The sequence below is a fragment of the Halichoerus grypus genome, chromosome 14 (genome assembly GCF_964656455.1).
Source record: "Halichoerus grypus chromosome 14, mHalGry1.hap1.1, whole genome shotgun sequence".
In the NCBI taxonomy this organism is placed as follows: Eukaryota; Metazoa; Chordata; class Mammalia; order Carnivora; family Phocidae; genus Halichoerus; species Halichoerus grypus.
This window is the reverse complement of record NC_135725.1, coordinates 88848588-88872902: the sequence shown is the minus strand read 5'-3', so window position 1 is coordinate 88872902 and position 24315 is coordinate 88848588. Positions and strand designations below refer to the sequence as shown.

At 55.7% G+C, this 24315-nt stretch overlaps 1 protein-coding gene across 3 annotated transcripts; it reads right to left on the bottom strand.

Annotated features, from left to right (window-relative positions):
* Positions 1-536: 536 nt before the first annotated feature.
* On the bottom strand, positions 537-22397 carry AIF1L (allograft inflammatory factor 1 like). 3 transcript variants are annotated; one of them, XM_036117082.2, is made up of 6 exons: positions 22249-22397; positions 22011-22072; positions 11543-11609; positions 8897-8938; positions 6467-6629; positions 537-3432 (listed from the first exon to the last, which is right to left on the bottom strand). In XM_036117082.2, exons 1-6 carry the CDS (start codon positions 22277-22279, stop codon positions 3345-3347), a joined length of 453 nt encoding a protein of 150 aa, XP_035972975.1. In that variant the 5' UTR covers positions 22280-22397; the 3' UTR covers positions 537-3344. The 3 variants fall into 3 exon arrangements, with proteins under 3 accessions (XP_035972975.1, XP_077918027.1, XP_035972974.1); XM_078061901.1 differs by lacking the exons at positions 22011-22072; positions 22249-22397 and adding an exon at positions 21835-21858; XM_036117081.2 differs by lacking the exons at positions 22011-22072; positions 22249-22397 and adding an exon at positions 17515-17645.
* Between the last annotated feature and the right edge of the window lie 1918 nt (positions 22398-24315).

Here is a 24315-nt window from a genome sequence, read left to right as displayed (position 1 = left end):
ATTAGAATTCAGCTTGTCCGGATATGTTGATTGACGACAGTCTTCCGTGCAGGTGTTTGTACTGAAATTATAAATGCTCTAGGACAGAAATTCTTAATCTGGAGCCTGTGGGTTAACTGGAGGAGCAGGGGGTATTTTCTGCCACTTAGTTTGGTTTTCAGCAAATTGCTTATTTGCTCCAAGCCTGCTTCTCATTTTTATTTATTTTAAGCTTTTATGTATTTGAGAGAGCATGATGGGGGAGGGAGAGGGAGAAGCAGACTCCCCGCTGACGTGGGCTCCCTCCTTGGACCCTGAGATCATGATTTGAGATAAAGGCAGACGCTTAACCACCCAGGCGCCCCCGTTTCTCATTTTTTAAATAAGGATAACATAATAGAACCAGCCTCATAGGGCTATTGTGAGGAGTAAATGAAGTCCAGTATTTAACAGAGCCTGGCACACAGGACACATTCATTAGAGCTGTTACTATATCAGCTATCTTTTATGAATTTGCTGAGTCTAGGAACTCTCCCCAAAATACACAAGTCAAGACATCGATAAGTTTGTTTTATTTCTAGTCTGTAGAGATGATATCTGGCGTGCCACACACACACATGCACGCACACGCACACTTATCCACCTGAACGTGCCCGGCAAACTCCTTCCTTTTGAGTCACAGGGACAAAGCCATACTTGGCAGTCCCCGAGTTGCTGGTTACATTAGTTAGATTTGGTCTTTCAGAAAGAAGACAGCTGAAGTTCTAAGAAGCTGAGCCCTTAGCCAGAGAAGTAAGTCCCAGAGCCAATAGCCACAAACTAAAATACATGCAGACCACTCCCTCTTTCCAGGGACCACTTTTGAGCCCCTCTGCCGCCAGAAACTGAGTTCTAGTAAATGGTGGGGGGACTGGTGGTGTTTCCCAGGACACCTCCCCTTCCAGTGAGAGAACTCTCTTTCCTGCCCTTTCCAGAAGCTGGGGACACACCCACTTGTCCACCTCCCTTAAAGGAGGCTTCCTACAGTCTTGTAAACTGTGAAACCTGTTGAAATAAGCCTGGTTGCTTCTGCCCTCCTGAGTGAAGAACAGGTACACTGACTATAATGGGTAGTTAAAGAAGGTATTACCCTGCTCAAAGGTCTCAGCCTGTCCCAGAGAAGAGAGACCAGTAGTAAGGGGTGGGGGGCAAGCAGTTGTTCATCTAATGATCTGGCGCGGGGTGGGGGGGTAGGCAGAGGAGGTGCTGGGGTGAGATTTTACATTTACAGGCAGAACTGTTTTGCTGGGGTTTAAACTTCAACTAGGCTTGTGCATTTGAAGCTGCTCCTTAGGCTGAAGATCAGCCAGTCATGGCCAAATAATCTTGTTCCTGAACTGGTTGAGACCAGTGGATTAACCCAACCTCAGCAATTCCCCATGCCCTACCTGCTCCATTCCCTCAAGCTGCTGCAAGGGAGCTCCTTAGGCCCTTGATTATGGGTCACTAAGCAGCCACAGGCAGCCCACACTGACTCCCACCTCCAACAGCAACCTGATGTTTCCACTTAACATTTGGCGAGGGCTTCTCCAAGACTCTTGCTCAGTCTTGGGCCCAGGATTGCAGTGCAGTCACCCTACAGTCCCCTCTTTCTTAACATTCATCTCACTGATCGTTGTCTGGTTCTGACTTCCCCACTAGACTAAATTCCATGAGTCTGTCCATTTTACTACCTGGTTCTTAGCTCTTGGCCCATAGCAGGTGCTTAATAAATAGATTCAATGGATGAGTGCATCTAAGTCCTGAGTGGGCAGGGTAAGGGACTCCAGAACACAGATGGGGTCAAGGCTGGGATCCCTGCTCAGCCAAGATGGGGCTGAGTGGGACACCCTCCTGCTTGAGTTCTGAGAAGCGGCTTGGCGGAGAAGCTCTAGGGAAGGCAGAACTGCAGAAGCAGCCAGGCCCTTATCCAACCCCCCTGGTGCTGACATGGAGGCACTGGGAAGGGTGAGTCCTGGCCCAGGGCCTTCCCCAAGTACTGACCTGGGAGATTGCCCCTCCCCATTCCTTCTCTCATTTTCATCACTGAGACAGCCCAGAGCAGCAATGAGGACGGGCATGGCATCTGAACAGCTGGGTTCCAGTCCAGACTTCCATCTCCCGATTAACCCCTTGGCAAGGCACTTAATCCCTGTGAGCACCAGTTTTCCCACCTGTGAAATGAGAGGACCGGTCTAGCTAACCTACAGAGTGGATCAGGGCTCTCAAACCTTGGGAGTCCATCATAAGGGACCCCAATCCAATCCCCAAGCTCAAGGTTTTGGGTGATTGGAAATGGAGATTAGGGGTTGAGGGCAAGGCACATGTCAGGACAAAGTGGGGGGACTTAAAGCTTATTATAGGTGGTCAATAAATATCCATTGAATGACTGAGTGAGTGAATGAATGAATGAATGAATGGAGTAAGATGGCAAGGCAAATAGGGGGAGCACAGTCAGGTTTCAAGCAGATTGGGATCAGAAAGGCCACCTTCTGTTTCTCAGCTCTTGGCTTATTAGTGGTGCTGTTCGCCATGAGCATTCTATTCCTCCTTCTCCTATCCTGTTGTCCTCAGCATCCTCCCCAAAAGGTGGCACCAGACCGAACAGACACCGCTCCCAAGGCCCCTCGCCTCCCTCCTACTCCCAAAGCCCTTTGCTGCCCCCACAAAGGACACGGGGGCTACATTTTCCCTCCAAGCTGCCTGTAAAGGTGTGGCTGCGGGGAAGGCCAGAGGATTCCTTCTGGAACCTTCTTAAAGGGCTCAGATCACCAAGCCCCTCTCCGTCTCTCCTTCTGTCACCTCCCTGAGGATGAGAAGTGTGGACTGGGGGAGGAGGTCAGCGGGGGAGGTGGGACACTGAGTGGTCATGCCCTAGACGACTCAAGAGCAGGGAACCACAGAGCTGTCTGAGGAAAGCCTGGTTCCCACTCCAGGGTCTTCTGCGAGTGGGCTGTGGTCCTCACCAGGGCCAGGCCAGCAAGCCTGGACTTAGCTCAGGGACCCTGGAAGAACAGACTATGCCAGCTCCAAGCATGAGGATCACAGTCTTCCAGTCTCCCTGTCCAGGCTGCCCCCTCCTGGTTTTGGTTTGATGTCAGCCCTTCTGCACAGGGAAGGGGGAAGGAGGGGAGATGAGAGGGAGGGTCCCCAAGGCTCAGAATTCCCTGGCCCAGAGCCCCTTTAAGGCAGGTAATTTGTGCTTTACAAAGAGATCACTGATTTTGCTGGTTGAAAATGAAACAAACGCGTAATGACCAGACAAAACAAATAAGACAAATCACAATGAATCAAGAAGGGCAGCAAGATCAGGAGGGAGGAACGGGGGCAGGTCCAGACGGGGGTCCTCAGGGCAGGCTGGCAATGTCTCTCTCTGGAGGGGGGCCAACTGGCTTGGGGCTGCTCTCGTTGGCTTTTCCTTCAAACATCATGACTCTGGTTTGGAGACGGAGGTTAAAAAAAAAAAAAAAAAAGGCAGGATTAGGATTCCTTCCCTCATCCAGGGAGAGATCATCTCAGCCCTCATGTCTGCAGGATCCTCAACCAAATGCCCTTGCATCCATTCTCCAGTGGGATCTTTTTAATGTGGAAGGGGCTGCTAGTCCCATTTCACAGAACAGAAAACTGAGGTACAAAGATCTCTATATTCTAGGTCATGGGTCTTCCCCTAACCACGTTGCCTGAAGGAGGCAGAGCTAGGCTGGGCCATGACTCTGCTCAAAACCCCTTCAGATCTTCAAAAACTTCCCAAGGTTTTAAGAGTAACATCTGGGGCGCCTGGGCAGCTCAGTTGGTTAAGCGTCCGACTCTTGTTTTCGGCTCAGGTTCTGATCTCAGGGTTATGAGATCAAGCCCCAAATCAGGTTCCACTCTGAGCATGGAGCCTGTTTAAGATTCTCTCTCTCTCTCTCTCTCCCTCTCCCTCACCTTCCCCCCCCCCCACTCTCTCTCTCAAAAAAAGTAGCATCTGGGAAGTAGAGGATAGGGGTTTGGATGGAGCCTCTGGAGGGAAACAGCCTGATTTGAATCCCAGCCCTATTATTTCCCAGCTGGTGACTCAAGAAAGACACTGGAGGGGGGCGCCTGGGTGGCTCAGTCGTTAAGCGTCTGCCTTCGGCTCAGGTCATGATCCCAGTGTCATGGGATCGAGCCCTGCATCGGGCTCCCTGCTCCACGGGAAGCCTGCTTCTCCCTCTCCCACTCCCCCTGCTTGTGTTCCTGCTCTCACTATCTCTCTCTGTCAAATAAATAAATAAAATCTTTAAAAAAAAAAAAAAAGACACTGGACCCCACTGATGCTCAGTGTTTCCATCTGGAAGTAAGGATGCCCAAAGTGCCAACACCCTAGAGCTGTTTCAAGTACCCCACTCCGCCTGTAGGCACTCCTTGGGTGGGCTCTTTCTGTCCCTTGGCTATAAATCCCATCCAAAGGGCGACAGTCCACAAGCAGCTTACCTCCAAGCTGATCTGCACATCCAGGCCCTCCTTGACCTCTCCCCTTGGATGTCTAAAGGACACTTCTAACTTAATCCATCAAAAACTCAACTCCTAATTCTTGCCTTCCCCGCCTGCTCTTCCCCTAAAGCAAACAGCAACATCACTCACCCCAAACAGATCAGGATCATCTGACTCCTTGTTGTCCTTTACACTCCGTATCTGGCCACTGAAGCAAGCCTTCAGCTCTGTCTCCCAAATCATTCCCGATTCCAGCAGCTTCTGCCTACCTTCACTGCCCCTTCTCCAGGCCGAGTGGCCTCATCTCTTGCCTGAACAGCCTCCCTGATGCCACTCTCACCCCTGCCACAGCCAGAGACTTTTAAAAGTCAGCCCCTAGCTTAGAGTCGTCCAATGGCATTCCTCCACATTAGTGCCAAATGTTAAGTGGGACCATGACGTACCAGGCCCCATGTCGCCTAGCCCCGGCCTGTCTCTGCAAACTCATCCTTCACTCACTGCACTCACTGATGGCCAGATACACTAGCTTCTGTGCTGTTCCTTTGAGCATACAAGCACAGTCTGCCTCAGGGCCTTTGCACTTGCTGCTTCCTCTGCCTGGAATGCTTTTCCCAGGATCTTTGCAGGGCTCATCTCTTTACATCTCCCTCCCTCAGGGCGGCTCTGGTCAAGTCTTGCCTTCTCAATGAGCTCCTCCCTGCCCACTATCCCATCCCTCTCTGTTCCTCTTGTTCACTTTGTTTTTCTTTGTACTACACCATTGTAATCTGGCATTTTAGTTTTTTGGGTTTTTTATTTTGTTTTTGTCTGTCTCTTGCCATGAGGATGTAAGCTCCACAAGGCCAGCAACTGATGTGTCCCCAAGCACCTAGAATAATTCCTGGTCCATAGTTGGTGCTCAATAAATACGTGCTGAATTAATAAATGATACATCTAAGGAGTCACTGGGTAGACAAGTGCCTGCCTGCCACACAGTAAATGCACTAAATCTTAGGTGTTTTCTAAGAGCATCAACACTCCTGTTGCTGCCACCTGCGTCACCCGGCATCCCAGGTGTACTGTGGTCTGACCTTGATGGTTTTCCCACCACACCTCTTGCTCCATCCCACCTCACACTAAAAGCTCTGCGGCCTGAACTGTGGGCTCATGAGCAGTTCCTCAGCTTCCTTGGGGCTCGACTTCCCCCTTTGTAACAAATGAGGCAGGTAGATTTTACATTCCTACCAGAGACTCTCCAGGGAGTCTCTCTGCAGCGGGGGCAGGACCTGGGAAGTGTGATTTTGGCCACCACATACTAGGTGTTTGCCAAGAGCCAGGTACTGGGCTGGGGCCTTCATATGTGTTAGGTCATTAGCCCTCAGGACACTTCACACAAGATACTTAATATCATCTCTCGCTTACAAACCAAGAAACTAAGGCTCAGGGACCTAAGGGGATTTGCCCAGGCTCGGTTAGGGGGCAAGTAACGGCATCAGGATTTGAACTCTGCCTCCCTTCAGAGCCAGGTGATAACTACATTATGTTCTCAACAACCCCGTGGGGTAGTGGAATCACTTTACAAATGAGGAAACCCAGGCTCAGAAGGTTTCACAGTAGATTTATTTTTAAGATTTTATTTATTTATTTGAGAGAGAGAGAGAAAGCACGCACAAGCAGGGAGGAGGAGCAGAGGGAGAGGGAGAAGCAGGCTCTAAACTGAGCAGGGAGCCCACCCCCAGGACCCTGGGATCATGACCTGAGCTGAAGGCAGATGCTTAACCGACTGAGCCACCCAGGTGCCCCTCAAGGTAGATTTATCATCACCACCATTGTTCTGCTTCCTGAGTGCTCATTCTACCGGAAGTTCTGGGTATGTATTAACGTGACCATTTGACAGATAAGGAAACTGGGTTCAGAGAAATCAAGAACCTCGTCCAGCAGGTCACACTAGGCGTTCCCTCCTGGCTGGGGCATGGCCTCTCCACACACAATGACTTTGCCTTCAGAGGCCCCAGGAGAGGCGGGAGGTACTCACAGCTTGAGGACAGCCGACCGCTTCCCCAGCATCATGTTCACAAAGTCTCGGTAGGAGATGGTGTCGCTGACCCCACCTGTCACCTCTGAGATCATCTTTTTCATCTCCAGGTGGGTCTTGGGGACCCCGAGTTTCTCCATCATCCTCTTTAAAGACATCAGGTCTGCCAGAGGAAAAGCAGATACATTAACTGGAGACGGGGTGCAGGCCAAGCGAGGAAGCTGGTAGAGCTCCCCTGGCTCCCACGTCCAGGAGAAGCCCTGCAGGACAGCCCCTCCCTGGGGACTGCAGCCAAAGGCCTTTCTCCTCCAGGGAGAATGGGCCCATCACACCCTCCCTGCTCTCTTCAGAGAGTACAGTATAGACTAGTGGTTAGGGACATGGACTTGGGTTGCAATCCAACTCTGCTCTTCCCGGCTGTGGGACCTGGGGCAAACTACTTAACCTCTCTGAGATTCTGCTCCCATAAGCAGTAAAATGGGTTGATGGGATCATTTGAGAGGGCGCGATGCAGAAGTACCCAGCAGAAAGCAGGTGTTTAGTAACGGGGCCGCTATGCTTCACTCTGTTAATGTCTGCTGCACCCCGAGGTCAGGGTGAGTGTGTGCTCACTGCTCCGGCTCCCTGGGGAGTCACTGCCCAGCAAGGTGGGGTCAGGGAGTTGGCTGGACCCGAGGCAGGGCAGGTCATCCTGCAAGGTGCTGGGCGGCAGCTTCTCTCCACCTGCCACTCCCACCCAGCAGTCCAAGGGTTCCGCCTCGCTGGCAGGGCGAGGGGGCCAAAAATACCCTGCAGAGCAGGAAAACCAACAAAGGAACAAAATTCAAGGAAAACAAGGGAGGCACCAAAAAGTCACTACACTCCGCAGAATCGCTGCCTCTGACCCCCCGGCTCCCCAGATCTTAGGCAATTTCCTTCAGATTGTTCTGTGAACAATTGGGCTGGCAAAGGATGGCAGGAGGGAGGCGGGGCGGGGGGCGGATTTTCGGGCCATGGGTGTGGCGAGACAGCTCACCCGAGAGCAGGGCGGGCAGAACTGATGCCAGACCCCCAGGTGCCAGGATGTCCAGGGCATCTCAAAGAAAACTAGGCATCACTCTGTGGGGAAGAGTGAGCGGTCTCCCACATGCTGCTGGCCAGGCTCAAAATTGGCAAGACCTTTCTGGAAGGCAATTTGGCAAGATGTTTCAAAAGCCTTTGACACAGAATGTCTAATTCCTGAGATTTACTCTAAAGAAATAATCGACGATGTGGACAAAGATTCATGTACAAAGATGCTCTTCACAGGACTATCAAAAGTAGTTAAAATTGGAACTAATTGCGTGATATTAAGGCACTGGCTAAATAAGTTATAGTCCAGCCCCGCGGTGGAATATTACACAGCCATTAATTATATTTCAAAAGAAAAGTTAATCATATGTCAAAGCACTCACAATATATTATTTTTTAAAAAGGAGGTTCTAAAATGGTTATAAAACAGCATTTGTGATTAGAACAAAGGGTGGAAGGATATAAACCAAAATGTTCAGAGCAGTTATTTCTGGGAGGGAGGACTGTGGTTGACTTATTTTTGTCTTTGTGCTTTCCTGTGTTTTCCAAAAGTTTTTATGATGAAGATGTATTATTTGATAACCCCATTTTTTTTTCCTAAAGGAAAGCAAGGATAAAAATTTTTAAAAAGGAGAAGAAGGAGACAAGACAGAGGAGGGGTAGAAATACCGCAGCAGCAGCAACACTGAGCTCAAGGCGAAACACAGGAGGGAAAGCCAGTTTGGGAACCAAAGGCTGGGATCTGGACCCTGGGCCGACCACTTAAACACCACGTGCCCCAAGAGAGTCAAGTTCACCCTGCTGAGCCTCGGCTTCCTCGTCTGTAAAATGGGGATAATTAAGCCAGCCTTGACCATGTTATAGCATTACTCGTGAAGGTCAAGGTATGGTCTTGGACCTAAGGGCCAAGGGACAGGCATTTGTCACCCCCCATGCCCGGACCACACGATACAATCAGGGTCTGCTGGAGGAGGGAAGCAATGTACTCAGAAGCGCTGTATCCAAATGCAAGGACAAAGGAACCACAGCACCTGCCCCCCCCCCCCCCCCCGCCAGGGCCAGGGCGTCAAGAGCCCAAGCATCTCCAACCCTGGGCAGGAGTGGCACCCTCTATCCTGAGTCCCCGTGGCACCTGGCGAGAAGGGCTGAGACATGCGCAGGGAGGTGGGTGGGAGGGCCGCAGCAAGGAGAGGAGCCTGGGGGCAGTGGATCCAGGGTAGAAGGCAGCCAGGCTTAAGGCCGGCACGCCGGCCTGGCCCATCAGGGAAGCTTCAGTGCGTGCCCCTCACCCACACAGGTGGGCCAGTGGGGCTCTCTGGACCCGCATACCCTCTACCCACCGGACACCCTTCTCCCCTGCACGGTTGAGGCCTCACTTACCAATCTCGCCCTCATTGTTCAGGTCAAACTCCATGTACTTCTCTGGAAATCACAGAGCAAAAACTGGCGTTAGCTCAGAAGCAGGGTCCCAGAGACGCCCTTGAGGGCAACTTGGCGGGTTCCCAGGAAGCCCACACCGTCCTCCTCACCCCCTCACTTGGGGGTCTTGACATGAGTCCCATTATCTCAGCCATTGTCTCTGGAGAAAGAGCTCGTCCTGCCTGCACCCCTCTCCCACAGGGACCATGGAACAAGGCGCTAGGGGCCATGTGACTCTCCGCTGAGGAGGGCAGCTACTTCCTCCCAGGTCCCCACCAGCATGAGCTTGCTGCATCACATTGGCTCCAAACTGACTAGAACAGATTCCCAGGCCCTGATCTACGGGTGCAGTGGCTTTGGGAAGGGTGGGGTGGGGTGGGGGCAGGAATCAGTATGTTCTAGAGTGTCTCAGGTGATTCTGAGCCGGGTGTAGGAATCACCAATTTAAGGAGTCCCTGCGGTTCTGAACCTTTGGGGGGGGGGCGCCTGTGGGCACCACTGAGAATCTGATGCTCTCCTGAGAGAAATGCCGTGAACCTGCCCTTGACCCAGGTGGCACATACAGTGTCCAGGGGTACGCAGACCCTCCCCACCAAACCTCACCTACAGACCTTGAGTGAAGCCTCTCTGATCAAAGGGTCCAGGGAATCTCCAACAATGAGGGAGGATAGGTGGAGCAAGGAGCTTGGTATCCTCTGACAAGGACAGTATGTGGCCCTGGGCAGGTCCCTACCCCCCCACACACCACAAAAAAACAGGGTCCTCGCGGTCTAGTCTGCACTGAACAGCCAGTATGAGAAGGCCAAGGTCTTCCCAGTGGCCGGAGTGGTCCCTGTGACCTTCCTGAGGGTCTGCCCTCCAGCCTCTCGGGCTGCCTCTTCCTCCCTTACCTCTGCTCCATTCCAGCAGGTCCTGCTGCTCTGGCCCATCCCTCCACCTCACCCCCCCATCCACCCCCCGCCACACTCCTGCTGGGGAGTGCTGCCCCTCGGCCTAGATGTTCCTCCCAGGTATTCTCCGGGCCCCCGCTCACGTTCTCAGGGCTCCCCAGCCTTCCTGGTGGGGCACTGTCACCCCCACAAAGCCCCTACGGCCATCTGTGGCTCTGCAGCATCCTTCTGTTCCCCACTCCCTCCCCTGCCGCACATAAGCTCCTTTACTCAGGGCTCTCTGTGCCCCATTGCACCCCAGGCCTGAAGTAGGGCTGGCACGTAGTAGGTGTTCATTTGGAGGTCAAATGAGTGAGTTGAAAACCTTCACAGTCCCTTTGATTCCAAGCTAGGTTCCCATGGTTCCAGTCCACCCTGACGGACCCAAGCCTACGTCCCAGTGAAGACAAGGAGAGAAGAGCTCTGTCCCTCCTCCTAGAGCCACCTCTGGAGAGGGACCCCCTTGGTACCCAGGGATAAGGGAATGGACCACTCCTGCTTTGTGTGGCTCTCCTGGGGGTGGCGGGACGGGTTGGTGGAACGGGGCAGGGACGGGATGTCTCTGTTCTAGTTCCTCTTTTTGTTAATGTAAACAGCCCCATTGCGTAATGGTTCAGAGCACGGGATTTTGGAGAGAGACCAACGCGTGATCAAGCCTGAACTCCGCCATGGGCAAGCTGTGTGACCCCACACAAGTGACCCCACCTCTCTGAGCCTGAGTTTCTTCATCTGTAAATTAAAGCTCGCACCCACCTCCCTCCTGGCTGACTTGGGATGACTGGGGAGCTCACAAGACAGCATTCGAAGTGCTTCCCACAAGGTCAACACTCAACAAAGGCTTCACCATCAGGGTCCTGCCTAAGGACAACGAAGCTGTGAGCAGCTTGAGGAGCACTTGGCAGGCTCTTTGCCTTTGGAGCAGGGAGGATGTCCACATCGCCAAGACTTGGGGGAAGGGGGATGTGGCCTCGAGGATACTCGTGGGGGAGGGGGGATGCGGCCTCGAGGATACTCGTGGGGGAGGGGGGATGCGGCTTCGAGGATATTTGTCAAGGTCCTCCGGGGGCCAGGGCCGACAGCGTCTCCCAGGCAGGAAAGGTGGGTCTGCCCTGCTCCTTATGTGCACGGCTCCTCTCCTTTCGGGCTGCTGGCTGGGAACCAAGCGCCGGGGCCCGGAACAGAGGGACCTTTATGCCGCCCCCTCCCCGCGCGGGCTCCTGGGCCCTGTTTTCTTTTCATCCCGTGCTGCTGGGATTCAATGGGCAGAAACTCTGCCCCCTGCCCCACTGTGGCGACACAAACGTCCATTCTGCACAGGGGCTCCCAAGCCGCTCCCCCGCGGAGGGGAGAGGCCAGGGCTGCTACAAAGGGCTGATTGTGTGCTGGGGCCCCGGGAGCGAGCAGGGCCTGGGCAGCAGCGGACAGGAGCCAGCCTGAGCCCTGCCTGCCCAGCAGCCGGAGGGATTGGGGAGGTGGGGGAGGCTGAGGGCAAGGGTGAGGGGTCTGGGGTAGCATGGAGGCAGGTAGAGGGGTGGGCACCCCATCTCACAGGCTTCCAGGAGGAGGGCGTTCTGGAAGAAGCAGGGGGCGCAGGCTGGCCTTGTGGGGTAAGAAATCCTATGTACCAGGGGGCCAGCCCAGCTCTCCCGGAAGGGTGGCGCAGACAGCCCCAGCTTACCTTTGAAGGCGGCGAGCTTCTCCGGCAGGTTCTCTTCATCGCTGTACTTCTGGTCACAGAGAAACTCCTTCGAAGGTGGAAAGTACAGCGCTGAGCCCCGGGTCAGCAGGCAGAACTTGCTGACATGTAGGCCCACAGCCCTGGTGTCTGCTCCCACGCCAGGTGGCCGGCCTCGGCTCCAGTGTTTGTCCTGGCCCCCTGTCAACCCCTAGAGGCAGATCTGCAGGAATCTGCCCCGTGGGCAGGAAGTACGCTTGGCAGCCCGGGGTGGGGCCCAGAGGGTCTGCCCTAAACACCTTCAGCCAGCCTCTGAATTACCAGTGTAGGGACCTGGGCCTCCTCCCCCAGGGCACCCCAGCTCCAAGATCCATGAAGCTGTGAGCCCCAAACACAAGCTGCCGGGTTTCCAGCATTAACTTCTTAAGTGTGACCCTAGCTTATTAATTCCTCCCTAGATCTCTACTGTTTTATCTGACAAATGGGTACAATCATCACAGCTACTTCTCAGGTTTTAAGAGACTCTAAGGAGAGTGTACGTATGACTCTTGGCATACAGCAAGTGCTCAATAAACAGCAGCTATTGCGTTGTTAGTCTTTGCTCTAGCCAGAAAATGATTGTATATAGCTTGGGAGCTTGGATTGTATATAGTTCTCGTCCGTGTCCTCACCTGTAAAACAGGGCCACCTTCTCCTCAAATGATGCCTTTCAGAACCAGATGTGCAGGAGGGGGAGGGGTACGGGACACAAGCAACGGCCTCCAGAATGAAACACCAACAACGCGCATGATCTCTTAGGCTCTCCCAGTGGGCCCACAAGGTAGCTCTATATTACTCCCATTTTACAGATGAGGGAACTGAGGCTCACCCAGGCAGAGCTTCACCTCGGCTCCGACCCCTATAGAGCCCGCATCCCTAACCCCGATGGGCAGATAGCAGGCATTCATCCGGCTTCAAAACAAAACACCGCTAATTAGTAAGCACCTGTTATGCTGGGCACAGCGCCAGGCAGCTTGCTTGCCTTGTTGCTAATCTTCAAGCCACCCTAGAACCTGTATTCAGATGGGAAAGCAGGGGATATGTCCCCACCCTAGCCCTGGACTCCACAAATCCCCTCTCTTCCCTGGACCTCACTTTCCCCATTACTGAGCAGACCAGACATGGGCATCGCCCCCTCCTTCAGCTGTTTTTGAGGGACCACAGGGTACACGGCTCTGGGCGAGGCAACAAGGGAGCAGGTGAGACCAGGGAAATAAGGTCCTTACTGCGAAATTACAAGAAGCCTGTGTTTAAAATGATGTTAAATGTTATCTAGATCCGCCACTCCATCTGTTTCTAAATTCCTGCTGCCATATCCCACTAACCGGTGACCAAGTCTGTACTTACGCATCTCCCGGGACACAAGACCTTCCAGTCTGCCATGTAAACCCCCAAGAGCTTTAATGTAGGAGAATGAATAGGAGAATAACTGAAAATAAAGTACTCTGGGTTTGGGTCTCAGTCCCCCCCCTCCACTAGCTGTGAAATGGGCACAAGGGTATCCAGCTCCTCGGGCACCTGCCCCTCAACGGGGATAACCCACTGTGAACACTTAGTACCAGGCTTCTTTGTCAGCCCTCGAGAAGCAGCAGGTATGACTAAATGCGAGGCAGAATAGGATCCCTTCGAGGGTTCACGTTCTTCCACATTAACTCAACCCCCTTCGACAGAGAAGAGCTATCCACCTGCCAGTGTGGCTCCCCTCGTTGGTTCTGGGGGCTCTGTTCTACCCCTTGAGCCCAATTTGCCTGGATCCCTAGAGAGGGTCAGTACCTATTGCGGACAAGCCCTGGCTGGTGCAGGATTTCTGCTTTGGGAGGGCACTGTGCTGTCTCATTAGGGTGGGAACAGCAGGGCCAGAGAGGTTAGATGACATGTGTGAAGTCCCTATAGCTAGGAAGGCGCAGGCTTGGTTTGGAACCTGAGTGTTGGACTCCAGGGTCCAGGCCTCCAGCAGCCTAGCAGAGGGCAACCCCAGCGCCCACGGTGTGGATTGGCCACAGCTTCACATCGGATCTCATTACCAGGTGCCACGCTGGGTCCTGCCCCCACTTAGCCGGAGCTGGGCTGCCTTCCTCCTGGCTGGCTCTGTCCAGGACTTCTCTTCATCTTGGCTCCCTCTCGTAGCTCCCCCCGCCCCACCCCCACCCCATTCTCTGACCCAAAGTAGGACAATTAACTCTTGTGTGTGGCCCCGAGCAAACCAGGCACCTCCCGGGGTCACAGGTCCAGTGATCTGCACAGCAGAGGGACAACTAGGTCAGTGGTTCCCAGACTTTGGCATAACGCAGAAGGAAACATCTCCCCAAAAAGTAAAAAATAGAGGGAGGTGCCACGAGTTCAAAAAAGGACATTTTGGGGACACCTGGGTGGCACAGTCGGTTCAGAGTCTGCCTCTTGGTTTCGGCTCGGGTCATGATCTGGGGGTCCTGAGATCGAGCCCCATGTTGGGCTCTGTGCTCAGCATGGAGTCGGCTTATCCCTCTCTCTCTGCTCCCCCCCACCCTGCTCTCTCTCTCTCATAAATAAAATCTTTTAAAAAAAGGACATTTCATAAAAGTGGGAAGTTCATAATTTTTAAATGGAATCCATTTAGCCTATGTTCGGTTCACGGCATCGCCCCCGTGTTCCCTCTGCTTTACCATTTCGGGAACTGGAAAACCTTCTCGGGGGAGGCACAAGGGTACAGGCAAGGTCCAACAAAGGGGAACCTCTGGCAAGAGTCCTGGGGGCCCTCCCAGCTCCTGCCTTCGGGTCAACCAGAAATCCTGCACCAGCCAGAGCCTGTCCCCAACAGGTAGCAACCCCCTGCGGGGATCCAGGCAGGTTGGGCTCGAGGGGTAGGACACGGCCCCTGGTCTTGGAGACAAATCACACACAAGCGATCACAGGACAACCAGGCAGTGACTCCTGTTCACTGGGCCCGACCCCGGGCTGGCAGGTACAGCAACCCTGGGGGCCCCGATTATTGTCTTCTCACCGAGGAAGCCAGTTTTCTCCCTCGCGCTTCTGACCACCTAACATGCTGTTTTATTGGTGCTCTCCCCCCACCCCCACCCCCCACCCCCGCTAAAGTGAGTGCCTCGGCCACCCTGGCCTCCTTTCTGGGTCTCCTCCATGCCAGGCTTGCTCCCACCTAGGGACTCTGCCCTTGGCTGTGTCCCCTCCCTGCAGCGCTCATCCCCCCACACCCGCATGGCTCTCTCCCTCACCTCCTAACACAACTGACAATGTGCTGCTTATTAAGGGTGTCGTCCATGGTCTGTCTCCCCCGCTACAGTGTAGGTTGCACATAGTAGGTGCTCAATAAATACCTGCAGGCTGAGTGAATGAACTGAGACCCAGAGAGGATAAAGAACTGCTCAAAGCAGTATAGCTACCAAGTGACCAAGCTGGGATTAACGACAACAGTGGAGACTGTCCCAGTCCTCCACAAAGCTGAGGAATCCAAGTGACCCAAGGTGGTGGCTGTTGGAAGGAGGCCGGGGGGCGGTGGGGGGTGGGAAGGCAAGCCTTTGGCCACAGATGCCAGGAGGATGAGCTTACTGTCTCATGCCCCAGAGATGCCTAGCACCCAGCAATGCCCAGCATACAGTAGGTGCTCAGGAAACATCTGTTGACTGGAGAGGCCTGGCATTCAGCCCGGAATCACTTTCTCCACTCTCCGCCCTGACACGGGCGGGCAGCTCTGCAAACGTGCACACGTACGACACAGACTAGAGGGGCTCAGAGATGAGAATCCCATTTTTCCTCAGAGCCCTAAATGACAAGGGCTAGAGCCACAGAGTGGCCAGGGCTGGGAAAGGCATCTGACCCGTTCACGTGTGGCTGGGCAAGCCTTGCTGACCCCAGGCTTGGGGCAGCTGTGTGGACCAGGCCTTTGGCAGGGCACCAGGGGGGGCAGGTGGGCAGCAGAAACAGGAGTTTCCATTGGTGGGGCTGCCATCTCTCCCCCCCCACCCCGCCCGGCTCCACGCTTTGGATTCTTGGTTCCTGCTCATGCACAGCCCTCAGCCTCCCCACTTCCAGGCGTCCTCCCGCCCCCACCCCGGATCCTTGCCCAGCCTCGGGGCACAGCCATGCCCAGCAGGCAGGTACCCTGGGTCCCCAGGAAGAGGAGAAAGAGAAGCCACCGCAGATGTTTGGAACAAAAGCAAAAGAGGGTGAGCTGGAGCCCCAAGGCCTGGGATTGAACCACTGAGTAGCTGTGTGAAAATGACTTCATTTGTCTGTGCCTTGGTGCCTTCATCTGTAGGAAGGATAAAAATATCTCCTAGGCTTGGCCTGAGAACCACAGGATGCAAGCAAATACACGTGAAGTGCTCGGACAGCGCCTGGCCCCTAGTAAATACTACATAAATGTTAGCCGCTTATTATTGGGACCTCCTAACACTTACATGCATATAATCCACTTGTAACCCCACAGCTCACCATTCAGACCTTCATCAGCTATTGAACAGATTCAGAAGCAAACCCCCTCCCCTGACTTAGGCTGGTTATGATTTCTCTTTCCCCTTTCTGGGTGTTCCCCTTGGATAGATGGGACAACTGAGGCCCAGAGACGTTGCTCAGCTTGCTCAACGTTACAAAGTTTTAACAGTTCAAACAAAGTCTACCTCCCTTCACCATCCCAGCTCCTTCCCTGCCCCAAACAAGGAGAGGGTGGCCTGGCCACAGGTTTCTGGGCAAAGAAAGTCAATACCGAGAGTTACCTTTCCTCTTGGGCAGCTGCAGAAGGAGGTTATTCCAGAGGCCAGGGAACCACTCTATAGCCCTCTAGGGGGATGCGGAGGGTGTGTGGATGCATTCCTCCAGCCCCATGCCCCTCTCCCCCTCCAACTCACTGTCCCAAAAGACCAGTTTTTCCAGCTGCAGAAACTGTTGTTAGGGCCTCTAGGGATGAGGGGTGCAGGGGGCCCCTGGGCTCTGAAATAGTGGCCTGGTCAGTCCCTGGCAAAGAGCCAGAATCTGCAAGTGGGCAGGAGTCTGAGGTCAAAAACAGGAAGCTGTGAGCCTCAACCCGGAGTGTCCACGGGCAAGGCCCAGGAATGTGGCAGGACTCTGCTAAATACCCACACAGACACAGAACCTGGAAGGGACTGCTCAGAGCATCCAGCTTGTCCTCTTTGTTCCATAGCTGGGGAAACTGAGGCCCCAGAAGGGAAAGTCTTGCCTCAAGCCACAGTGGTCAGGAGACCCACATAAACTCCCTGGGTGCGGGGTGTGCGGGACAGGGGGCTTGGGGAGGGAGGTTGAATCGAGTTGCCTGGGTTCAAATCCCAGCTCCAGCACTTGCTAGCTCTGTGGCCCTGGGCAACTTGCTTTACCACTCTGGGCCTCAGCTTCCTCATCCGTAAAATGCGATCATAATGATAGAACCTCCTCATTGGGTTGGTGTAAGGATTAAATGAGCTAACTGCCTAGAGAGAGCCTGGCTCCTAGCACACTCACTAAGTGTTAGCAGTTACTACGATGTGTTTGGATCGCCCAAACTCAAGCCTCACCAAGAGATAAACGTGAGCAGGGGAAGGGCAGAGACCTACCCACAACTCTGTCCCACACTGCGCCACGGAGTCCTCCTGGTAAGCCGCGACCCTTTGGCCATCCCTCTGCAAGGGCAAGCTTTGATTTGTCCTTGGACACCTGGCAGACTTGGCAGTGACGGGCCATCCACACGGGACAGAGTGCTCCCACCTCAGCCCCAGGGGACGGCGCCCACAGCCACACCTGCTCACCGCTGCCTCTCCCTGTCCTCTCCAACCTCTGATGCACATCAGAATCTACCCCCCATCCCTGGGAGCCCCATCTAGGCACTTGTGCCGGGAAGGGAATGTTTCCAAAACCAGCTGAGGTTGGCAGCCCCCGTTGTGTCCGGCCTTCCGGATCCCTGCCACCTGCCGGCTCTCCCCTCCGTAACTCTCTTTCTGGGCTGATACCTCTAGCACCTGTTCCCGGAGGCTTGCTCCTGGCCCTCCAGACTTGTCTTTATGTATTAGCTGCAGCAGAATTTTGGGGCGGGCAGATATCACCATCTTGGAGGCCATCCAAGGAGCTGGTGGCTGAAGCCCTGGGCAAAACCCCCAAGGACAGGCAGCACCATACTGGGCCTGGGCCAAGATGCCTCTGACGCAACCCACAGGCTCTTAAAGGGCCAGGGCCAGGTCCGTGCCTGGTGCTTGGTGTGCAAGAGCCTGTAATGTGCACCACAAGGACAGCAGGCTCTCGTTCCCCACGGCAGCTCCGGGGCCTCAGCTGGATGCAGCATCCTTGCCAGCAGATGGGGCAGCTGAAGAAAAACACCCCACAGACTACACAAATGAAGCAGACCCGACAGAAATTCCATCCCCGGCTTCCTGGGACGCGGCCACGCCAAGGTCAAGACCGGCTGTACCTGCAGGGACACTGAATCCTCGGAGGCTCACGTGGCCGCTTATCACCATCTCCCTCATAATATATTAAGGAAGAGCAAGAGAGACGGGTGCCCGGCGATGCCAGCTGGGCACACTCACCCGGGCAGGGACAGACAGGGTGGCACAGGGTACACAGGGAAAGAGATGCACCTGCGTAGTGCCTGGCTCAGGTCTCAGAGGTCCCCTATTGCTGGGGCAGGTTGGGGACATATAACACCGGGGCACAGATCCGCAGCCTGCCCTGTCCAACTCTTCCCAGTACAGACGGTGCATGGGCTCTGAAATAACCACTAGGTCCCTAAATGCTGCAGGGAATGCCGAGTGCCCTTCACTCGACCCAGGAGGGCTGGGAAGGTGAGACAGTAGCCAGAGATCCTTATCACCTAGGCAGGAGAGGCCCCTGGCGGGCAGGGTCCCCGGCGGGCCACGGGTGCTGTCAGAGTCAGAATCCCTGCTCTGCCACTTCCTGGCTGGGTGACCTTGGGCAGGTGACTTCACCGAGGCTGTTTCCTCATCTCTAAAACATGAGCCTGAGTAATCCCTGTCCCACGGGGATGTTTATAGATTCCTCCTGCACATCCATCTAATCAAGCGCTCCATCCAGAGGAGTCACTGAGATGATGCACGTCAAGTCCTGCGCACGGGGCAAAGGCACGACCCACGTTATTGGTTCGAGATCCTGGCCCCTGGATGGTTCCAGATGCAGCCCTCGCCATCCTCTGGGCTCCTCCTGCTCAGTCCCAAGGGTGAGGGCACTCTGCGGGGCACCCTCCCCCCCCAGCCTCACTGCTTCTCTCTGTCCCTGTGGGAAGCTGGCGAGAATTTGTCCCGTTGCCATATAAGGTCAGGCCTGGCTGGCCCGGGGTCACCTGCCATGCCACCAAGGCTCAGGGAATGTCAGCTATGTGGGGGGGAGGAGAAGGCGCACGCAGGTCCTGCCCGCTTCAGTAGTGCCGAGAACGCCCACACGCGCTTGCACGCGCACGCACACGCACGGCAGACAGACTGGCTTCAGGCAATTTACTCAGCCCCTCTGAGTCTTGTTTCCCGTAAAATGGGAATAGACACTCACGAGATGAGAGTGAGCATTCCATGCGATAATGCCCAGAGCACTCCTGGCACGCTGCCCAGCTCATGCCAAGGGCTCAGAAAATGATCACAAAGACTAGAGCGAAACCAAAAAAAAGTGCATTTCCATGCAGCCCCCCAGGACCCCCCAGGTCCACCCAAGTCTCCTTCTACTTTTGCTCCTGACCCTTATAACAACAATAGCTGAGACTGAGCTGCCCTGCTACCCCCTGGAAGCTGGCCCGGCCCTGGGATGGGGGGAAGGCCCCAGAGGGAACTGGGGTGTTGGCCCGGAGAAGCCCCCAAGCACATGCAGCCCAGTGAGTCATGAAGCCCCATCCTCCAGGCACTCCTGCTTCCGCAGGGCCACCGGGAAACTGCTCCATCCGGCCCCCTAGAAGCTCTGGTCCAATGGGGGCAGTGAAGCTGCACCCCAAAGAAAGGCAGTCTTTTCTGGGCTTCTGGGCTGACAACATGGTTCCCTCTAGAATCCGCCGACCCTGGGGAACTTCTGCTGTGGTCACGGTCATGGGTGAAGCGGACTCAGACCCTCAAACAGAGCGACTCCCTCAGTCTGCAAAGAGCTCCTGTCTGCTCATCTCCACTGATTGTCGCAGGGACAGAGCAGGGATCACTGCTCCCATTTCAGGCTGGAAAGACTAAGGTTCTGCCGCATGGAAGGGTGCAGCCCATGGCTTGTCTCAGACCTTGCCCCTGGGATTCCACTCCCTGCGTCTTCAATCACCAAACAAACCGATGACACAGTCATGACAGCTCTGTGTCTTACATAGATTATCTCCCTGAAAAATCACCACAACCAAACTACCATTATCTCAAGTGGCATGCCCAAGGTCATAGAGCCAGTGAGCACTCTGCCCACCCCTTCACCCCCACTCAGGACTCCACACTATGGGGGGGGGGCTTGACCTCCTGGGGGTGAGGGAGCAGCTTAAACTTCTGGTTTGATCCTGAAGTCCCCTTCCTCTGGTTTGATCCAGCAGCCAGACAGCAGCCTGGGTTTGCATGGGGGGGGCTCAGAAAAGCTTCTAGGCAGGGAAAGGACACTAGACCGCAAGCTCTGTCACAGGCTTCTATGTGGCCTTAGCCAGCTGCCTGCCCTCTCTGGGCTTTGGGGTCCCCATGGCCCCCTCTTGCTCACTTTCTCCAGTCCCAGCACTGTCCAGATCAGCCCCTGAGAGCCACAGCCCCACCTCCTTCCGAGCCAAGCCAGTCCACCTCTCAAACCACCCAGAAGCCTACTGCCCCCCGCCCTGGTTTGCCCCCCACCAAGGGCAGGACTGGCACGAAAGTCTCACACATTCTCAGCAACTGTGGTTTGTCTGACCGTAGAGCCCTCTCCCCCATTCCTGCTGGCTGTGGGTGGATTCAGCCAGCTTGGAACCCGCCCTGTTGAGTGGCCCAGGGGGCTGTATGAGGTCAGGGTTTCAGGCTTCTGTCCAGGGGGCAAGAGCAGCCAAGACCAAGGGCGGGCTGGCTGCAGAGTAAACTGGGAGGGAGCCCAGCAGCCTGGACCCCTGAGAGCCCCAGCCACACGTCCCGTCTCCCTTTCAGCTGTGCTCAAGACGGCCCCAAGAGGCAGGGTGATGATGGTACAGAAGGGACTAGAGTTGACTTGGGAGGGACCCCGGGTCCCCAGAGCCCTGCTTGGGATACCTACAGCCAGCGGGATGAAATCAGATAGGCTGCCTCCTTCCAGACACTCCAAAAAAAAAAAAAAAAAAATTCAAGGAGGGAATCAAGACTGCAAGCCCAGGCGAGAAGAAATACTACAAAATAGGACAGCCGTGCCACAGCCCCCAGACCCACCTCCATGCAGCCTTGACCTCACCAGCTTCCCATTTGGGGACTCTAAGCTGGGTTTGGACCTTGGGTGCCCCGCAGCTGAGGGAGCCAGGAGGGGGAAATGCCCAGCCTTGTTTCAGTGGGCATGCCTATGCGGCCTGCTAGGAGGGGATCTGGGAGATGTCGACCTTAGGAAAGAATTCTCGCACGGTCCACAGAAGTCATCCCTCCTGCCAGGTACTGAACCATGCACACTACATGCCTTCCCTTGGTGAGCCCTCATGGTGACCCCAACTTCGTTCTGAGACTGGGGTACCAGATGGAGGCCAGGCCTGAGTCCAGATCTCACAGAACCCCAAAGCTCGGGCTGTGCTGCCTTTGAGCTTTGGCCAATCCAGGCAGACCCTGACACTTCTTATCTTCTAGAATTTACCTGGTCATTAAGCAAATGTTTACGGAGCTTCCATTGTGTGCCTGGCAACAGCAGATTTCTATAGAGAAATTCACGAGGTCCAACAAGAAAAGCATCAAGTGTCTCAGAGAACCTTTCCTAAAAGCTGGAGTGAGAAAGAGTTGTGGGGTGGGGTGGGGTGGGGTGGGGGTGGGGCCTTGCATTTACTGTGGAGGAGGGAGCACCGGCCTGCAGTCTGGACCCCGGGTTCTAAAGGCAGCCCCACCTGGACTTGCTGGGCCATCTCGGGGCAGCCACCGAGCCTCTCTGGGCCCCCATTCCCTCCCGCGGCTGTACTACCGGGGACTGCTCAGAGACATCGGGGGTCCCTCCCTCCCTGGGCCCAATCTTTGCCGCTGGTCCCAGGCGGGCTTCCGGGGAGGCCCGGCCCGGCGGCATCAAAGCTCCCGGGCGAGCCCCACCTCCCCAGTCTGAGAGTAACCACTTGCAACCCGAGACGCGGGAGCCGAGTTGGGCGGAGGGGGTGGAAGCGGCGGGGGTGGAGGCGGTGGAGGGGGACCCACCTGGAGTCGGAGGCTCGGCGGCAGGGGCCGAGGGAGGAACTTGGGGGAAGCCCCGAGGAAGAAGAGAAGGGGCTTGAGGCTGCGGCAGGCACAGCCGCGCAGACGGAGGTGGGACGTGAGGGGCGCTGGGGTATCTGGGGGCGACTCGCCAGGCGCCCGTGGCGGCGCGCGCTTACCCGGTTGATCTCGGCCAGCCTCCTGTCCTGCCGGGCTTTGAGCAAGCCGAACGCCTTCCCTCCTGCAGGAGACAAAGAGGCGGCCCGGGAAGCGGGGGGGAGTGGGGGGGGGTCTCCCGGGGCCGCGCGCCGCCAACCCCGCCGTCCGCCCCGCGCGCGCAGGTGGCGGGCGGGGGACTCCGCGCCGGGGGGAGGGCGGGGCAGGGGCGCGGGACAGCGCGGGGCCGGCGGCGCCTACCTTGGAACCTGTTGCTGAGCGCGACCGACATGGTGAGCAGCGGGCTCCCGCCGGCTCGGGGCTTGGCGGCCGCGGCGAGGCACGACGACGAGGGACAGGCGCCCGGTCCGAGCTCCGGCGGCGTGTGGCGGCGGGACGGAGGGGCGGAGGGATGGCGCGGGCGGCCGGACACACCCCTCCCGCCCTCCCCCCCACGCCCCCCCCAGCCCCGGGCCCTCCCGCCCGGCCGCCGGCATCAAAGCGCCTATTATGCGGGACGCCGCGCCCGCCGCCCGCCCCTCTGCTGGAGGGCGCGGAAAATGCACGGCGCGGGGCTGCCCGGGACCTCCCCAGGCCCCTTACCCGCCCGGGGCCGCGGTGTCCTAAAAAGAAAGTGGGGACGATCTCAGGACGCACTTGGGGTGGCCTTAAGGATCAAATACGGTCCCGGCGGCAGCGAGCGAGCGCTCCACCAGCCGAAGCTGTTACGTTCCCGGGGCCCTTGGCGCCGCACGCACTTTGGAAGGCAGGCCAGCCTCCCCGACATTTACTTTTAACTCTTGAAAGAAAAATATGAAAACTTTCAGTGTTTTTTTTTTTTTTTTTTGGAGTTGGGAAAATGCATAATGACAAAGTGCCACGAAGACATTAGTGACACTTTAAATCAATCAGAATGATTTGTGGTTTGTTAATAAAATCTATTTCTTGAGCACTCACTATGCATCAGGCACTTTGCTAGATCAGTGCAGGATAGATTGATGTCGTTTAATTCTCAAAACCCCGTGAAATAGGACTTGGTGTCCCCATTTTACAGAAAAGTCAGGAAGCTGAAGCCTGGGGGACAAGTCCACTGGGATGATAATAAGCCAAGCCTCCAACTCCTGGGGGGAGTGGGGCTTGGGGTGTAGGAACCAGGGACTAGTGACAGGGCGGTGATGAAGTCTCATGTCCAAACCAGGACATTTCTGAGAGTGAAGGGTGGCAGTCCTCATAATTATGCTGGCAGCCACAGGTACAAGCGGGAACTGTCCTGGGCAAACACAGCACACCTGGTCACCAGTAATGCTCCCCTCCCCCACCACACACACACACACACACACACACACACACACACACACACACACTGTGTCCCTGGGGATTGGATCTGGGCAGTCTCCTTCCCCACAGACTTGCCTTCATCTTGCCCCCAGGATCGGGATCCTGGGGCCAGCTGGTCATCTTTTCTGTGGTTGTCCCTGGGGGGATGAAGTGGCCAGGCTGTCCCGAGGAAGGGGGCTGGACAGAATGGAATGTTCCAAGGTGGGCCAGTGGCAGGGCCGCAGCAGTTCAAGGCCTCACGTCCCCAGCACAGTGAGCACCTGCTTCCCCTAGGTTATTCCTCGATGCCCATCCACCCCTAGGGTTTGGGTCCGGCCAAGCTGTGTGACCTTGGGCAAGGCACCCGACTTGCTTGAGGCTCAGCATGCTGAGCTGCAGAATGGAGGAAGCAGCGTCTCTCACCAAGCAGGGGCTGTTATAACTTTTATGACTTTCAGGGTGGTTTGAGCAGAGAGTAAAAGCTTGCAGGGGAGAATTAGGAATTCTTAGGAATTACAACCCTTGGTTGATGGGAGACGTTCCATCTGGAGGCCAGATTAGGGACCTGACCTAGAATGGGGCCCTCATGACATACTTCCCAGTCCAGGCTCAGATAGCCTGTTGCCCTGGTCCGTGGCGGTGGTTGGCCGCCCCACCTTCCAGGGCTCAGCTGCTGGGCTGCTTTGCTAGCCAGATGCTCGACAGCTGCCGCATTCCACGCAGCACAGCCCCACCTCTGGGGCCAGAGAGTGGCTCTGCCCACACCAGGCATGACGGGGACCGCATGAGTCACGAGATGTCAAGCCTGAAGTACGTCACCGTGGAATGGAGAGGAGGCCCATTCTGCCTCCCCCCACCCCCCATTGGGATGCTGAGACTGGGCTTTGCTGAGCCCCACAGCTTGAGTGGATAGGGGCTTAATGCCAAGAGCAGGCATCGGAACGGCTGTGTACATCTATCAGCACAGAAACTGGGTGTTGGGGAAGAGGGGCCTGAGGGTGTCAGACCCTA

Excerpts from the sequence above, each read along its gene's own strand:
- AIF1L (XM_036117081.2), bottom strand. The coding sequence starts at position 17,622 with ATGGCCTCCAAGATGGTGATATCTGCCCGCCCCAAAATTCTGCTGCAG. Across the intron at positions 11,610-17,514 it reads TCCGGGAACAGGTGCTAGAG|GAGTTTCTCTGTGACCAGAA; the intron begins GTATCAGCCCAG and ends CCACCTTCGAAG. Across the intron at positions 6,630-8,896 it reads GAACAATGAGGGCGAGATTG|ACCTGATGTCTTTAAAGAGG; the intron begins GTAAGTGAGGCC and ends TTCCTCTGGCAG.